The sequence below is a fragment of the Branchiostoma belcheri genome, unplaced genomic scaffold (genome assembly GCF_001625305.1).
Source record: "Branchiostoma belcheri isolate BF01 breed outbred unplaced genomic scaffold, Haploidv18h27 scaffold318, whole genome shotgun sequence".
NCBI classification, from domain to species: domain Eukaryota; kingdom Metazoa; phylum Chordata; class Leptocardii; order Amphioxiformes; family Branchiostomatidae; genus Branchiostoma; species Branchiostoma belcheri.
In genome coordinates, this window is record NW_017803930.1 from 45292 (window position 1) to 64682 (window position 19391).

General features: G+C 42.3%; 1 protein-coding gene across 1 annotated transcript in view; it reads left to right on the top strand.

Annotated features, from left to right (window-relative positions):
• LOC109474769 (deleted in malignant brain tumors 1 protein-like) overlaps positions 1-17186 on the top strand; it is a 19609-nt gene extending 2423 nt beyond the window's left edge. The window contains exons 2-11 of the mRNA XM_019775130.1: positions 2001-2201; positions 2320-2463; positions 2674-2943; positions 4452-4583; positions 5473-5655; positions 9364-9537; positions 9989-10180; positions 15949-16083; positions 16505-16681; positions 17017-17186. Of these exons, the coding sequence (XP_019630689.1) occupies positions 2001-2201; positions 2320-2463; positions 2674-2943; positions 4452-4583; positions 5473-5655; positions 9364-9537; positions 9989-10180; positions 15949-16083; positions 16505-16681; positions 17017-17186 (1778 nt within the window). The remainder of the gene's footprint in view (positions 1-2000; positions 2202-2319; positions 2464-2673; positions 2944-4451; positions 4584-5472; positions 5656-9363; positions 9538-9988; positions 10181-15948; positions 16084-16504; positions 16682-17016) is intronic.
• The last annotated feature ends 2205 nt before the right edge of the window (positions 17187-19391 follow it).

Below are 19391 nucleotides of genomic sequence, written 5' to 3' on the forward strand. Positions count from 1 at the left end.
GGGGGGGGGGGGGCTTAAAGTGCCCGCGGCAACTTTGATGTCACCTAGCGTCTGAACGGCTAAAGCTAGAACCGCCAAATTTGGTGACTTTTCCTAAAATATTGTTGGCAACAAATCTGTATCAGTGGAATAAGATTATGATTTTTCTTGTTGCCATGGCAACGGGTTTCTGACAGGCATTTTTTGCCAAATTTAATTATTTCCATTTAAACAACAGAATTTTATGGGTTTTATGTCAAGTTACACATTGTTTCTAACATTAATAACATCACATATAATTATATGTAAATTTTATCATTAAAAATGCATAATCTATGCTAATTTGATGACGTCTTTGGCCAAAATCCAAGATGGCGGACCATATCATTAGATCAGGTAAATGCAGCTTATTTTCCTTAAAATTTCATCAATACTCCCATTTTTTTTTACAAAACAGGTTGATATGAATGTCTTTAGTCTGTTTACAATGTATTTTAGGCTTCATCCTGAAAAAAAACTATTTTTCAAAATTCAAGATTGATGATCCAAGATGACGGATATGTAATATATGCATGACGTCATTTTATGACGTCACCGGTGTTGCTATGGGCAACATAAGACTAAGTACATCCTAATATTCTGTCATAAACACTTTTGGTAAAGTTATGTCGTATACTGTTTAGTTTTCAGGGAATAACCTATCTAGACGGTTTTGGCCAATAAAATCACATTAATGACGTCATAATGACGTCATATTACGTCACAACGCAAGAAAAATTGTACGTATGATAAATTTTTACTAGTACATCATCCTCTGAAAATTTGGTGGTCCTACGATATACCGTTCTCGAGTTCTGAGGGGGGGCCGAATGAGCCCCCCCCCCCGGTCCCACCAAGCCCAAAAAAGCCCGGTCTAGATAGGGTTAAGTGACGCTTGACAGAACTATGAAATGATTATGCACATCTGGAGGTAATTGGCATAATTAATGAGGAAATTTTGTAAATCAGCTGCGTTACATTATAGGACTATCCAAGCGTGTGACATGTGATTGAGAACGAGAGAAACACAGGCAGATGTTGATTATGTAAATTAACACATAATTTGCATAATTAATGAGATCATGTTATAAGTCCATAAATGCCTGAAATTTCATACCTGGGGTATTTGAAAGTTAAGTGAAGGTGAACATCATTAAAACATAACTTATTCAAATAAGGACCTCATTTGCATAATTTATAAGGAAACAATAGAATGGCATTCATTATTGAAATAAGGCTGTCTCTTGCGGCGTAGGAATAATATTCACTTTGTCAGTCATAAAGATTACATCATTTGGCGAAGGTATGAGATCGCGGAACTCTAGTTACATGTAAATTCAATTTAAGAATGTAGTTTTACGATGTACCTTAGTGTAAATATAACAGTGAACACCAAGGTATGTCCCTAATAGTAATAAATGTTTAAATTGGTGTCCTCTCTCTCCCGATTTCAACAAAATCTCCGTGGCCTACCGGTCAGCATTGCCCTTAGGAAGGTGTCAGGTCACCGAAATGTCGGCTGTAAAAAAACACACTTGGTTGCGTAAATGTCTTTTCATCGAGTTACCAACCAGCAAAATAGCCAACTACAGCCGACCTTACTCCCGACCTACTGCTTACCATGGGTTCTGCAGTGTTCGGGATCGGAGACAATATTCTGCAATGTGTGACAGGGGCTTAAGGGGAGCACGAGAAGGGAGGATTCTTATTGAATCTCTCAACAAGAGTGGATTAACCGGTTGTACTGCCATGCCAAACTACATCTGCATATTCCAGACTAGGACTAATAAAGGACTAGTTCCTAAAATATTTACCTTTAGAGCTATAAGAACACTTACTTGGGAACATTACCTACATACATAGTTTGGGTGGTATTTCAAAGAAATATCAAATTTCAGAACTGTAATATTTTCGTCATTTGCAATAAGGCAAGAGTTAACATTTGCATTAAACTGATTGTGATTAAAATGAAATACCTTTAGATTCCAGCAGAATCCGTCTTGTTGAGTATGGGTTTTGGCATTACGGACCAAACGAAGGACTTGTGGAAGTTCGACCGGCCGACAGCTGGACTTGGGGCGGAGTCTGTTTTAAACACTTCGACCTAAGGGACGCAGACGTTGTTTGCAGAATGCTGGGCTACATCTGGGCAAAGTCCTTTATGTCATCGTTAGGTACGATTCGTCTTCTGTTGTCTCACGTAACAACTTGCTTTACGCATTCGTATTCAAAACTCATGGAGCCTTTTCGTATGCTTCTATGATGACGTTTTTTTTTTAAATCTTCCCAAAGATTTTTTAGAGGGACCAGGGCCGCCCTACATGGCTGACCTACGATGTAATGGGAACGAGAGCAGCCTGTTTAACTGCCCGTACGCAGGATGGGGGAGTCACGACTGTGGAGAAGATGAAGGATATGCCGGCGTTGTCTGCGGTACATTGATTAAGTATTCATTATAATATATCAAAGTTTAGATTGGATGAAATAAGTAAGTAGAAATTTACAGTAAAATGAAATAAACCAATAAAGTATAGGTTTTTCAAGTCCATTGCCTACCAAACTACAAGATAATTGTGTACAGTCAAGGGCGTTCAACTAGAACGTCCTTGGTATAGTCGACTGCGAATATTTAACGCCTTACGCTTTATTTCTATGTCATTTATAACACATACTACATTGCAAGTTCCCGCGTCAATTTCCACCATGTATATATGTGTGTGATAATATATCTAGATCCCAGGAGAATCCGTCTCATCGGTGGTTCCGGGTCTAACGAAGGACGCGTGGAAGTCCGACCAGAGGACGGTATGACCTGGGGCACAGTTTGCCACAACCGTTTCAACATGGACGATGCAGACGTTGTTTGCAGAATGCTGGGTTATCCTAACGCTACCCAGGTTCGAAATGATGCATATTTTGGCCAAGGTAAGGTCTTCATTTTGTTGGTTGAATTGATTTTCTTACCTCCATGAAAAATGAAGGTATTGTTTTTGGCGTGTCTGTCCGTGTGTCTGTGTGTGTTCCGCAACTTTATAGTCAGCATAACTTCATAACGCCTTTATGGGTTGTGATGATATTTGGTCTGCTGATAAGTCTTAGGAAGACAAAGGTCAAGGTCAAATATGGGCCACCTGGTGGATGACCTTTGCACTGCAGCAGAATTTGGGTTTTTGTATCTTTTGTCCTGAACATGCTGCGGACTTTTTGGCAACAGATAGAGATAGCTTTTCCTGTCAGGAATAAGTGGTATTGGTTAGGTCCCCCTAGCAGCTTGCTCTGGAACTGCAGTGGACTTTGGCGAAATCTTTAAAAGCTAATAAGTCCAGATAGGAACAACGTATTTTCATCATTTTAGTGTGTATGTAGCTGAGAGAGAGTTGTACATAATTATATGGAAATTATGCAAATGAGGACTTAATTTTCATAAACAAGGAGGAAAATCTATAGTTACAGTGTTTTATATAATAGTTATTTTAAAAAATTATACATGTAAAGTTGTAAAATGGCTAAATGAAAACAAGTTGCTGCTGCATCCTGACAACACCAAGTCGATGCTCTTCGGGCTCCCTCAGAAATTGAGGCATGTTGGGACATCCGTCAACATAACAGACGGTGTGAACGTATATAAGCAAGTTGACTCGTTTACCTACCTGGGCATTACTCTCGACCCATCACTCAGGTGGGCAGCTCATGTGCACAGAATCACGAAGAAGCTTCTTAGCGGACTCGGACTACTCGGTCAGAGTTAAAGCGTCTTAGGGACTACGACCCTAACCTACTCTTCTGTCCACCAGTAAGAGTCACGGCATACCGGAGCAGTCTACAGTACTATAGTCCTAACCTGTGGAACACTCTTCCACTAAAGCAACGACAGCTTCTTAGCCTCAGGACTTTAAAGCCGATTTTAGGAGCAGGACTTGATCCAGTTGATGTTTAGAATGTTGTATTTAGTAATCGTTTATGCACTGTGTATTTGTTGTGTGTATTTTATGTGTATCAAAGATTACATGAAAAGCAGGCCAAAATGGCCTTAGCTGTAATTGCTGGCTAGATAAATAAATTGAAATTGAATTGAAATGTAATCTATTTAATCTGTGGCAGGCTGAACATCAACAGATACCAATCATGCAAATGATGACCTGATTTGTATAATTAATGTGAAAATTCTGTGACACCTTATTGGTGATCGATGGGAATTTTATACCTCGTGATATGTGTAAGTTACTTTTAAGTACCTTTAAATAGGTTAACATCACTATACATATCATTTTGATATAGATGTCATTTGCATAATTAATGAGGACATGTTAGAATGAAGGATGATGAACAAGCCCATTTTTCATGGAGGTATAAGATCTCGTAACTCTTGTTTTAATTATATCTTTATGATCGATTCATTTTTTAACTTGCTGATGCACACTTTAAAAACACAGGAACAGGACCAATCTACATGGATGACCTACGATGTGATGGTAACGAGACCAGCCTCTTTAAGTGCTCTTACGCAGGGTGGGCGATTCACAACTGTGATCATGGCCAAGATGCAGGCGTGGTCTGCCGTACAGGTACGTCCATTTTACTCTTATACGTATACGTATACTCTAATACTATGGTGCTTCACATTCGCCTAGGTGGCGTCGCGTTGCGTAATGGTAGAATATTCGGCCCGGAACCCATGGGTCCTGGGTACGATTTTACCTACATGCCCCGACGCTGTCCCCTTGGAAAAGGCACTTACAAGGCTTTTGTCACTTCACTCAAAATTAGTACTTAGCTTCGGTTAGGTACGTTCCTTCGATAGGACATAAAATGAAGGTTTCGTGTTTGGGGAGAGCCTTTTGAAAAAGAGTGGGGGCATGCAAGTTGGTGATTACTACAAAATACCCAAATGGAGGCCTGGCGAATCAACGTTTCGTATTAGCCACTAAAAGATGGACGATGGGCATTACCGCAAAAAGAAGCAGGATGTTAGATATGTTTTGGGTAGCGTTTGGTTATTTAGGTGTGATTAAGCACGATAATAAAAGAACGACCACCTCATTCATCAAGATAATTGATGAACAATCACTTTCTAACGGAAATGCGCGAGAGTTACGGTTACATAGACAGAACCTTATGAGACATAAATGATATGTGACGTCAACAATTCATCAAACGTGACAGGGAATTTATATCGTCCTCCGTCTCTATTACGTTTGTTGACGTCACGTATCGGTAAAGTGAATAAGGTCTCGTGTCTGTAACAGTATCCCTCGCGAGTTTCACGTATGCAAGTTATAGGTCATTAATCATTATCATAAAGGCGACAGTGTTGGTTAAAATTTTATTCTTGTGTACTCTTTTTGTTGGAATGAAATTTTGCATCCTAACATGATAAACAGTGATGCAATGTTCTAATAAAAAGAATTCTGTATTACTATGATATCGTTAATAGGATGATTGTTTCATTTTCAGATTCCAGCAGAATCCGTCTTGTCGGAGGTTCCGGTCCAAACCAGGGGCGTGTGGAAGTCCGGCCGGCCGACAGTTCCAGATGGGGCACAGTTTGTAACAACGGTTTTGACTTGAAGGATGCAGAAGTTGTCTGCAGGATGCTGGGCTATCCGAATGTATATGTAGTGCGCCCTTTTGGCAAAGGTACAACTTTCCTTTACACACAGGGGTATTTATGATGATGATAATGCACATCATTTGAAACTATTTCCTCACTGTATTACTGAATGAAGATCATTATTGCATTTATGAAACAAGTTTGAACTGTAATATCCAACACAAGAAGTTGGAATCACCAAAAATTTTAACTTTACAACTCCAGTCTTTGTTAAGGAATGAGCAATATACACAGATAACACACATGACTTCGTAATCGGTAGATCTTAGGTTGTAGAAAGTCTGTGGCTCCCCCGTCTCTGCTGAGGGATGGTTGTAATGCCCTGATGGCCTCTTTAATCCCTTGTGCGAAAAAGTCCGATTCTGTGTCCAAGATTCTTTCTTTAACCAATGAGCCTGAATGTCCAGGCGATTCAATATGTATATGATTGGCGCAGTTCAAACTTGTTTCATAATGACTTCTACCCACACAGATTAACATTTAAGATAACATTTATTGTACATCTTTGCCCGACTGTGCTAAATAAACACATGTTACAAGTTCAGAATCATATGCATCGACGTTTACAGAAGGTATTACCTTTTGTTACTACCTTTTAATTGAGGCTCAGTGAGAACCCACCGTGCGTGTTTTTGTCCGTACGTTGTTGTTTTTTGTGTGTGTTTTTTGAGAGGCCACGTCTGAAAACGTGGTGAAGGACTGGCATGAGCAGTACATCAACGCACGTCACTCACACGATTGTGCAAGGTGTAAGGGCCCTGTCAAACTTCTGCGAATAGCAATTGCGTATGGGTTGCGCACATACTTTTCTGTTGTACGCACAATACGCGAGGGTACTGTGACGCACATGTAGCGTATAAATAACGAATTTAGCGCATATATTGCATATGACATCCGTATGGCGTTTGCATGCATTGCGAAGGCCAGGCGTATTCCGGACGCACTCAACGTATTCCCACCGAATGCCTAACGTACTTCCGACGAATGCCAAGCGTCTTGTGTACGTATTACCCGCTGCTTCTTTCTGTGCTGTTTCATTCGCAGCGAGTCATCATGGGCCGCCCTCAACTCAGGTAAAATGTGTTTGTTTCTATTTTTCCCCAGCCCTGGTCAATTTCCTGTAATGTATTGTCAGGTAAATTAAATACATGTACCCGGACTTTATACAAACATAACAGTTAGACTGTTAATAGCTTTGATGAATTGGAGATGTCAAGAAATACCCCCCTTAATAATTTAAAAATAATGAAAACACGCATACTTGCAAATACAGACAATTTACAGACAATTCACATAAATGGACACTACACATCACTGCGAACACTACAATCTTTATATATCTACCGACACTACATTACAACCACAGTTCAAAGCGGCTACTGTTATAAGTCCATCATCTTTAGATGTTTCATGACATTGGGTTTATATTCGCCCATAGCTTTTATGCTCCTACATTTTTATAAACTATTTTGTACCAATCTACGTACACTACACATTTTCTGGGACAAAAAAAAACAACAGGCAACTGGCGTATCATCTTAAAGTACAGGCGACAAAAAACAAATATTTTATGTTAAATATAGATATATTGATATGCAAAATGGCAAATCCTATCATCATTTTTGGGGAGGTGGTACAAGGGTGTTCTTTTGTGTGAAAAAGTGTCAAAATGCATTTTTGTGAAACATTGCACTTTAGGAAAGACGTTTTCCTAATGATCATCTACTTTTCAGCAAAACATATTAGAAACAGCCAATCTCCAGAAGATCTGTTAACCATGGGGTCTAGAGGAGCCGGTACCTCAGGTGTAGCCCAGTGTTCGGCAAGTTCACTAGCTAGATCTGTACGCGACCTTTGCGCTTCTCATTAGTTACAAATACGTACAATGCGCTGTCCTGTTGCAATACGAACGGTACTTAAGCGCTGTAAGTACGCAATGCATTTGTCTATTATAAGCAGCTTATGCACATGTGCAGTTCCAGGAGAAGATCAGCGTATGGGCCGCGTGTCCCCCACGAACGCATAGCGTACTCATACCGTGCTTGACCGATGCATTGCGTATTAAAAACGCATGAGCGTACGCAGCGTAGTTTTGGGCATGCTCAAATCTACGCTGCGTACTGAGCCGGTCGGTGCGTGTGCTGTGCGTATGCCGGCGTTCACAAAACTTACACAAAACGACTGAGATGCATATGAAGTGCGCAGTTCGCGTGGAACTGCGTATGAAAAAAATTGCCCGTACGCAACTCATACGCAAGACGATTCGCAGAAGTGTGACAGGGCCCTAAGTATGTGGTCTGCAGGCCACGTCTGGCCGTAAGCGGTTGCGTGTATCGTTCGTTGCGCAAGTTGTAAGTGAGTTGTACGTGATTACAACGTACGATCTCCACTTTACCGTATGCAGGCCGTACCTACATGTGCTGCGTACGGGGGGGTGGCTGAATCCGCAGACCGCACGCAGAGAAAGTTTTGCATGCACCTGAAGTGCTACGGCGTGTCTGCATGCACCTAAATACGTAGGATTCCGTACGGAGGCAGTACTCACCACTTACAGATCCCCCCAAATTGCCCACGTTTTTGTAACCTCCTTCGCAGTCTTGTTGGGCGTCGGCGTTATTTTTTCTCTGAGCGACGCGAGTAATATGCGGCCGCGAGGGACGATTTGCTGCCAAGGGAGTTTTTGCCACGGAGAGAAGGTTTCGCGCTCCAACAAGACTGCTTTCAGTCGGCGACTAGAAAGGGCTATCAAAAACACTTAGGAGCGATTGGCATGGATGTGTGAACTTCCCGCAATAAACGTCACCAGTGCAGGGAGGTGTTCACGCCCCGTTGCTCGACGAACCAAAACTTGCAACTTTCTAGCGGTCGCCGATCAACCCGTCGGTAGAACGCCAACCATTCCCGAAAACCGAGCCCTATCCACTCAACAAAATCCAGTAGTCATTGCTGCTACGAAAAACAACTTTAAACAGATCACTACCACAGGAACCCGCAAGCTAAACGATATTGCTGGGGGACGTGAACAGATAAACAAAGTGCCGCCATGTTGTTTGGTGGCGGGTTGATCTCACTGGTCATGGGAGGGTAACGCACCACTCCGCAGCAAGTTGCGTAATAGAAAAAACACACACATTTCACCAGCAAAAATAGTACTGCAAAGTTTGTCTTGGTTCGTTTGCATGGGATGCTTAAATATGCACAGCAATGCATTTGTTGTAACATTACCAATGTTCATTCTTTCTCTGTTGGAACCTTCCACTATAACGCAAGCTAATAAAACCAACCTGAGCGCGTGTCAGCCTTCTCCATGCGTATCTGTGAATTACCCTTGCGCGAACATGTGAATTGGACCTGCGCGAACATGTGAATTGCCCCTGCACGAACATGTTAATAGCCTCTATGAAAGGCTGGCTGAATCCGAGGTACTTTCTAGTCGCCGACTGGAAGCAGTCTTGTTGGAGCGCGAAACCTTCTCTCCGTGGCAAAAACTCCCTCGGCAGCAAATCGTCCCTCGCGGCCGCATATTACTCGCGTCGCTCAGAGAAAAAATAACGCCGACGCCCAACAAGACTGCGAAGGAGGCTAACGTTTTTGCATGTAGACAGAACGCAGTTGCGCGTACTCTGACCCTCGCTAAACGTAGGTAATACCTTTAAAATATATTACCTAATCTACAAAGTTTGCAGGTTATTGTAATGACTACATCTGATCTGTTAACTTTTTTTAAACTGTAGGAACGGGACCGATCTACATAGAGGACCTACAATGTGATGGGACAGAGAGTAGCCTGTTTAACTGTTCACACAAGGGATGGAGGGTTCATGACTGCGATCATCTGGATGACGTCGGTGTTGTTTGCGGTACGTGCATTAAACATTTGGCAATTCGTTACCATTTCAACGTTTGGCGTTTGATGAGAAGACTTCAAGTTTAATGAACATATTAGCAGCCTTGTCAAACATCCTGGCCGCTGGCTAAAACTGTGGTATGTTGAGGTTTATCGTAGAACAGCTCTCCTTTAGGTTTTAGCTTGTTTTCCAGGACCAAAACCAAAACCATACTCGATAGGCATTCTTCAAGAAGAGCTGGCTAAAACTTGATTTGGTGTTGTTCATGATGTCTGCTTTCTACTAGAGAGCTTTTTAATAGATAACCATGCAATTGACTTGATAAAATAAAGAGCCTTAAGCTTGTTAAGCCCCAGCAGGTAAATTTTATGGATGGCATTAGCATTCACGTGCATTAATGTATCAATTTTCGGCTAATTTTGATGATTTATCATACACATTATAGTTTACGGGACAAGTAGATACCGGTATACCTTGTCTCTATGTCTTTCTTTTAAAAAAACCTGTTTAGATCAAAGCAGAATCCGTCTTATCGGAGGTTCCAGTCGGAAAGAAGGACGTGTGGAAGTCCGACCGGCCGACAGTATGACCTGGGGCACAGTTTGTCACAACCAGTTTGACATAAAGGATGCAGACGTTGTTTGCAGCATCCTTGGCTACCCCAGTGCCCAACTAGTTCGAAACGATGCGTATTTTGGCCCAGGTTAGATTTACCTTGTTTCAACTAATTTTCCTGTTATGTACTAAGTATAAAGGAAACAACATGACCCTATATACAACAGCTATGCTATATCAATTTTTATATACATTTATATATTCTACGCTAGGACACATAGTCTTGATCAAATCAACTCCATTGCTCAACATCTGTAACTGGTACTATGTATGACAGAGCAGAAACAAGTGTAGATACAATTTTTTTTCTAATTTTGTTACCAGCTCTTTTTACTAATAATCGTTATGTACATCCATCACCTAAACCTAATTGCAAGTGTATAAACATAAAACGATAAATAACCATTGAAACTGTCGTGAAAGTTCATCTGTGTTTATAATGATAATGATAGAATATTTAACTTCCCACACAAATATCACACAGAGATCTAAAGTTCAAACGACCACTGTCGCCATCAGGATAATGAATTACCAATCACTTCAAAACGTCATCTCGGTGACACAGAACGCTGCTTGAAGACCAGATGTCCTTAGCAAAACACCCCAGCTCGCCCTTGTAAGAATTTTCTCAACACATCCACATCGAATCACTGGGCAATATCGTCTCATCGGACAAAGTTTAATACTTAACCTTACCTAGACCGGGCTTTTTTTGACATGGGGGGACTCGGTTCGGTAGTTATTTTGCTCCAACTATTCAAAGACACAGAATTTCAGAAACAATTTACAAATTTATCTTTTGAACAAGTTTGAGAAACATCTTTTTCAACCATATCTTGCTAAAGCGCGGGTTGTGGGTGTGGCCGAAATGCTGCCCGCCTATTGGTCCCCGCTACGCTGGCTTGGATGGGAAATTGAGGTTCGGGGGGGGGGGCGTCTTTTGACCCCCCCCTAAGAACTCGCTTTTTATCATATCTAAATTTTTTATGTCGTTATGACGTATTATGAAGTCATTGTGACGTCATTAATGTGATTTTATTGGCCAAAACCGTCTAAATAGGTTTTTCCCTGAAAACTAAATGGTATTCAACATAACTGTACCAAACGTGCTTATGACAGAATATTAGGGTGTACTAAGTCTTATGTTGCCCATAGCAACACCGGTGGCGTCATAAAATGACGTCACGCATATTTAAGATATCCGCCATCTTGGATCATCAATCTTGAATTTTCAAAAATAGTTTTTTTTTCATTATAAAGCCTAAAATACATTGTAAACATACTAAAGACCTTCATTTAAACCTTTTTCGGAAAAAAGAAATGGAAATATTGATGAAATTTTAATGAAAATAACCTGTATATACCTGTTCTAATGATATGGTCCGCCATCTTGGATTTTGGCCAATGACGTAATCAAATTAGCATAAATTATGCCTATTTAATGATAAAATTTACATAAAATTATATGGGATGTTATCAATATTAGAAAACATTAGTAACTTGACATAAAACCCATAAAATTCTATTGTTGTAACAAAAAGTACTAAATTTAGCCAGAAATGCCTGTCAGAAACCCGTTGCCATGGCAACACAAAAATTATAATCTTATTCCAATGACAAAGAATTGTTGCCAACAATATTTTAGGAAAAGTCACCAAGTTTGGCCGTTCTACGGCTAGCCGTTCAGACGCTAGGTGACATCAAAGTTGGCGCGGGCACTTTTAGCCCCCCCCCCCCCCGTAGTAGGGNCGATCTCACAGCATCCTGGTCTAACAGTCCGCCTCGCCGAGGTCCGCCTGTCTCTGGCGTCGGTCCTCGCCCTCCCGTGCGCGGCTCCGGCCCTCCTGGTCCTGGCGTGGCTCTGCCCTGCAGCGTCCCCCTAGATGTTGGTTTATACAGCATCCCATCCTCGTCGCCAAATGTAACCGAGGTGGAATTCACCAGGTTCTTTTTGGATGCTGCAAGGGAGACTAACTACAGGGCTGGCAAGAACACACGCAGGACACAGGCATTGCCGTTACGCACGCACGGGAGACGATGGGCTGGGACAGTCTCTCTCTGTAACCTTCCCTCAAGCTGTCCCTGTCTCAAACTGTCTTTTGGCCGGTTGAATATTTATGTTAGCATTGTGTCCAAATTTGTTGTCTTTGTTTGTTGTATTTGGCTGTTGTCTTTGAATGTTTATCACCTGGAGAGCACTGATTTGCATAAGACTTTAAGAGGATTGAAATGTTTCCATTGAATCAAGTAGAGTAGGCTGTGAGGAGCTCTATTCAGAATGCTGTGGTTTGAGCTGGGAAGTCGAGATCCACGTGCTCCCAGGGTAGGATGTGTATTGAGCGAGCCTCGGTCGGCCTAGTTTGCAGAGATTTGTAAGGAAAGCATTATAGCCTTTTATTTCTATGAGAATTTATTTGTTCACTGTTTAGTTTTAAATTAGATACTAAGCTTTTATAGATAGATGTGGACGGTCAGTTGAGTTCGTCTGGGTCGGCGGAATTAATGTCGCTTTATTTACGTTTGTTGGAGAATAGGGTGTGAGTCAGAGTTCTGTGGGAGTTGGTTCTCCCGTACGTTGAAGTTAGAGTTATTTGTGAGTTATGGCGGTCAGGCTTGGTGTGTGTGTTTGTGTGTTCTCGTCCCCAATTCCTGCACAGGTCCACGTGGGACATCGAAGCTTGGCGATGGAGAGGTCAATTACCGCCGCGCCATCCGATCCCAGAAGAGCGGCCCGTCCGAGTCATCACCCAAACGGGGACCCCTGCAGCGACGCTATCTTCGCCGGACACCCTTCGACTAAGGACCGGTGAGAGCTACCGCAACTAAGGGGCGACTGCGGGCGGACGTTCGTGCCCCTTGCAGCGACACGGAGGAGGGGAGGAGCACAGCTTGGAACCACCACCTGGTAAGCAGCCTTGACGCGCGCTGAGGGACGAGGCTGAGGGACGAGAGACGAGTCCTAGGGAGGAGACGAGAGATGCGACGATCAAGTGGCACCGGCGAACGTCGACGTGAAGCGACGTTTCCACGGACCTGAACTCTGACGAACGTTGGAAGTTGTAAAAGTCTAGCAAACTGCGAACTCTTCGTATTGCTTGTATCCTGTTTTATTATGTATTTCTATGTATTTTTGCGGTGTTTGTATTCCTTGTTTATAAAAAAAAACGTTGTACGCTCGCCGGGACGGCTCGCATTTAAATAGGGGTGGGTGTAAGGGGTTGAAAATGACACTTTTTATGTATATTGTAAGAGGCCATCGTCTTTGAAGTTTTTGTGGCCAGTGTGATAATCTGGTTATGCTAATTCGAGGCTTTGATGATACTCCTATCAAGGACATGTCATATAGGTGTTGTATTGTTACCCTTGCCAGACGACTGTCTGTTGTTCAATCTGTGTCCAGTCTGTGGTTTGACAATAAAAGCTGGGAGTTCTGTGGGTTTAAAAGACAGTCTGAGACAGAGACAGCTCGAGAGAAGGTTACAGAGAAGACTGTCCCAGCCCATCGTCTCCCGTGCGTGCGTAACGGCAATGCCTGTGTCCTGCGTGTGTTCTTGCCAGCCCTGTAGTTAGTCTCCCTTGCAGCATCCAAAAAGAACCTGGTGAATTCCACCTCGGTTACATTTGGCGACGAGGATGGGATGCTGTATAAACCAACATCTAGGGGGACGCTGCAGGGCAGAGCCACGCCAGGACCAGGAGGGCCGGAGCCGCGCACGGGAGGGCAGGACCGACGCCAGAGACAGGCGGACCTCGGCAGGCGGACTGTTAGACCAGGATGCTGTGAGATCGAAGCTGGAGAGCCACACCGAAGAGGCGGGAGTCTGATGATGGAGGTGCGGAGTGCGAGGACTGCAGGGCCGGGGAGGGCCAAGACCACGAGGCGTCAGGGCCGTGACCTGGAGAAGACCTGGGCGGCCAGCCGGACTGCAGAACCAGAGGAGTCGGCCGAATGAGTGTGCCTGTGTGATGCGGTGGGTGTGATAACTTCATGCGCACAATGTCAGACCGCCCAAAGCTTAGTTTGTTGGCTCCGAGTTAGTTGAGGTTGTTAGGTTTGATGTCAGGATTCTTATTCTGTCGGTTTTAGGTTGGAAGAAAATCTGTTATGGGTACGTAATCTCCGGGGAAACCCAGACTTCGGGAGTTGGGCTACGGTCCTTCAGGAGATTGTATCGCCCGGGATTGGAAGTCTAATGTCATGTTTTATTATGCAGATGTTTAAGTAACGTTATTCGATAGTTGGTTTAGTATTGGTTTACCTTTATCTTGTTTCTGGACTTATGAGGTTTTGTATCCAAGGTTTGAACAGGGGTGCCCTGTATACTAGTAGTCAGGAGTGGTAGTCAGTTGAGTTCGTGTGGGTCGGCGGAATTAATGTCGCTTGTTGGAGAATATGGTGTTGAGTCAGAGTTCTGTGGGAGTTGGTTCTCCCGTACGTTGAAGTTAGAGTTATTTGTGAGTTATGGCGGTCAGGCTTGGTGTGTGTGTTTGTGTGTTCTCGTCCCCAATTTCTGCACAGGTCCACGTGGGACATCGAAGCTTGGCGATGGAGAGGTCAATTACCGCCGCGCCATCCGATCCCAGAAGAGCGGCCCGTCCGAGTCATCACCCAAACGGGGACCCCTGCAGCGACGCTATCTTCGCCGGACACCCTTCGACTAAGGACCGGTGAGAGCTACCGCAACTGAGGGGCGACTGCGGGCGGACGTTCGTGCCCCTTGCAGCGACACGGAGGAGGGGAGGAGCACAGCTTGGAACCACCACCTGGTAAGCAGCCTTGACGCGCGCTAGAGGGACGAGGCTGAGGGACGAGAGACGAGTCCTAGGGAGGAGACGAGAGATGCGACGATCAAGTGGCACCGGCGAACGTCGACGTGAAGCGACGTTTCCACGGACCTGAACTCTGACGAACGTTGGAAGTTGTAAAAGTCTAGCAAACTGCGAACTCTTCGTATTGCTTGTATCCTGTTTTATTATGTATTTCTATGTATTTTTGCGGTGTTTGTATTCCTTGTTTATAAAAAAAAAAAAAAACGTTAGTACGCTCGCCGGGACGGCTCGCATTTAAATAGGGTGGTGTAGGGTTGAAATGACACTTTTATGTATATTGTAAGAGGCCATCGTCTTTGAAGTTTTTGTGGCCAGTGTGATAATCTGGTTATGCTAATTCGAGGCTTTGATGATACTCCTATCAAGGACATGTCATATAGGTGTTGTATTGTTACCCTTGCCAGACGACTGTCTGTTGTTCAATCTGTGTCCAGTCTGTGGTTTGACAATAAAAGCTGGGAGTTCTGTGGGTTTAAAAGACAGTCTGAGACAGAGACAGCTCGAGAGAAGGTTACAGAGAAGACTGTCCCAGCCCATCGTCTCCCGTGCGTGCGTAACGGCAATGCCTGTGTCCTGCGTGTGTTCTTGCTAGCCCTGTAGTTAGTCTCCCTTGCAGCATCCAAAAAGAACCTGGTGAATTCCACCTCGGTTACATTAACACAGGCAATATTTATCAGGGCACTCCAGTCATAACCTAACAAAAAATAGTGGGCGATTTTAACTTCCTGACACTTGTGATAAATTTCTTACGTCACGCATCCGTAGAGTCCCGTGAATATGGTCACGTGTCTGTAACCATAACTCCCGCGAGATTACATTTTTGAAGTGATTGCCGTCATTGAAGTCATTCATTATCCCGATGAAGGCGACAGTGCAGTTCTCGTTGAAAATTGTATCTTTGTGTAATCTTTGTTTTGGAATGACGTTTAACATTGTACCACAACTATTAAAATTCATTAATTTCATAACTATCCCTTCGCCATATCTCAATGTTACCTGATATAATTGGTGTCGTTTTCTTAACAGGAAGAGGGCCAATCTACATGGATGACCTGCGCTGTAATGGGGACGAGAATAGCCTGTTCAACTGCTCGTACCCAGGGTGGACGATAAACGATCTAAACTGTAGCCACGACCAAGCTGCAGGCGTGGAGTGTACAGGTACGTTCATTTTTAAAAGTTGCAGAAGCGTAGATTGTTTAATCATCTTTTTATTAATTACATATAACGTTACCTACAAACATATTTACAACATCTTAAATACAAAAATTCTGTATAGACGACCGACATGATCCAATTTTTGGGAGAATATGTTTAAAATCTGATCTTTACAATATGTAATTGCATAAAACTTCATATTTTATAAACATATAAACACATGAACACATGACCAATTACATATGCTTACAAACATATTAAAACATTTTATTTAAAATTATTCTGTAAAAACGTCCAAAATATTTCAAATTTTCGTAAGATAATAATTTACAAACCGACATGTATACATGCAATGGCAAAGTGAACCTCATATGTTTGTAAACAGCAGCAAATACGATTTTTTTCGTGTTTACTTTCATAAAAGAAATAGGAGAACCTTTCCTGTTGGTTGCTACCTGGGTTGGAATATTTCAAGTAAAGGACGGGTCAAAGGTCCAGATGACATCTGGGGGGGACGACTCAATGGAATACGACCCTAAGACTGACTTCATGTACTGGATAACTCATGGAGGCATCGAACGGCGGGCTCGTCGTGATGGAAGTAGGAAGGAGACCATTGTTAGTGGTGGGTGATATTCATCAATCCATGTCTTGTTACTGACTATCGTTGTTCAGTATGTCTTACGGAATTTCACATGTACAATGTATACGCCTGTACTACAGGGGCATCATTGTAGATTAAAATTGCAAGGAAAATCGCTTCCTTTCTGCTTTGGTCAGTTTAAAACACCCACCTTCAAGCTTAAAGTAAAATGTCACTATTTGTGAAATCTACAAAGTTTTCAACGCAATTTGAATAGAAATGTGTCCCCTCCATTTCATTCTTATTGACTGACTGCAACACATGACGATATCTCCATCTGTTGTTAAATATAGCACACGCTTGGGCATGGTACCTAAGGTTGGACCATGCTGGTGGGAATGTGTACTGGAGCGAATTTGACGGACACATCTCAGTAGTCCGGAAGGACGGATCGTTCGTCAGGACACTTAGGACATTACAAGGCACCGCCAGGCAGCTGGTCCTGGATCCCAGAAACGGGTAAATTTATTTAAAAGAAGCAGAGCTAAAAAATGATTGCAGTGTGTTTGACATCATCTTTATTGGATTGACAAAACAATTAAAGCAATACACAAGATGAAGAGTTAAAAACACCTCCGTCGGCCCCTTTAAACATTGTAGCTTATCCTCCCGACCCCCCCCCTTACTACCTTCGATAATTGTATTTTTAAATCTTTTAAAGTTCACAAGCATATAGGGACGTTACTTACCTCCACCACGTCATGGGAAACTCAAACATCACACATGATCTAATGTATCTAAACGAGTGTCCATTTTTAACAAATTGAAATTTAGACTACCACGTACTGTACTTGATGTACGTCATCTTTTATCCGACCTCTTCTTGAATATGCTGACATTATATGGCATGGATGCACTTTTTACGATTCTAAACGATTAGAACGAGTCCAATATAAATGTGTACTTACAGTTTCAGGGGCAGTCAGAGGGTCTTCATACTCCTCACTCCTTTTTGACTTAGGCTGGAAGGGACTCTCTGACCGTCGCCATGTTCTCACTGATTATGTTGTACAAAAGTACATGTAATCCATGGTCATAATCGTATCTGAGGGACCCGATTTGTCCCGAAGTTTCTTCTACGACTTCTTATGATCTACGTGATAGATCCAATCTACGGCTACCGTTTTGCCTCAAAACTAGGTATAAAAAAGTCTTTCATTCCATATGCATTACATCACTGGAATGGTCTTGATGTAGCTGTTCGATCCCTTAATTTTTCATTTGTAAGAAGCACTTAGTTAAGTCAGTATACCCCCCCCCTTACCCATATTATAGCCATGGCCTCAGGTACACCTGCGCGTCTTCAATAAATCAATCAATCAATACACTTTATTGGCGACATCTCAGGGGCGGAGGCATTTCTGCAAGTACTACGATCGCTTTGAACGAATTTCAAAAATTGCACGATTGCATTCCCCACGGAATAGCTTTTGACGTAGCCTTCGGCCTTTGGACCGAGAAGTAAACCTTAGCTAAGGCCTTTGTTCCTCTTTGCCCAGAGAATAGCTGTCTTTACTGATTTTGATGTATCAAATCTTCTTTTTTTTATCAAGAGAAAATAAGTAAACTCCTAAAGTAGTTGTCGATAAGAAAGAACTAGGAGCAATATATTCAAGCTTTACATTTCAAATACTGTATGTTTTCTTTCAAATATATCGGCGTGTGATCACATGTGAACACAGTTATATCTGAAATCTAGAGCTAACAAAATAGTATAACTAGTTAGTATATATATTCAGTGCTGAGATAGTATTCCCTAGTCTGTTTTGAGTGTGGTTGTTTTGCTGATGAATGGACAGTGTCAAGATAATACATGAAGCGTTAAGAAACAGACAATCGAGAAGGGTGCACGTGAAAACTGGTTGTCTGTTGTACCTCATCGTTAAAATTATTAGACATGGTTAGATGAGATGAATCATCAGTGTTTTGTGATGTGATTGATGTACGTGCGTTGTCTTTGTATTTCTTTTGTTTATTCTTTTATTCGTTTGAATTTCATTTTCTTTTCAATGTTCTCGATCCTCTTGAGTGAACACGGTTTCGACGCCATGCTTAGGTTGTAGCCGCTGATGCTGTTACGGGAAAGCTTGATTATATCTGTGTGAAAGAAAAAAAACATATTAAGTGTACAGAGTATAACATACACACTAGTATGAAAACTTGCGATAACAGATTTACAGCAGAATTAGGATCACATGCATCTGGTGGCAAAGACTAAGTTTATTACCCTTGTGAAAGATCCACACGATGTATTGCGTGTAGGCATCAGCAAACAACAAGAGGTAAGAAAGAGATAAATGTAAGGAATAAAAAGGAAGAGGTATACAGCAGGGGAATGTAAAGCAGAGTGTTGGAGTCAATGTTAGCAATTGTAGGGTAGATACAATAACGCATATACAACCATAATGATGTGATGTTAAAATCAAGTCTGCACCAACCATACAAATCAACTTTAGCTGAGGCATATAGTAAAATAGTCTAAAATAAAAATAGAATTAGATTTGTCTAAAACAGAAATAAAATAGGGATTTTCTAAGTAGAAACTTACTAAACCTTTGTCGATATCACCGGGTTAACTTACGGTTGAAATAACTTCATACACACGGCCTCTCTTACGAGCCGGTCATAGGTAACGGAATAGTCGTCATTGCGCACGAAACTGATTGCG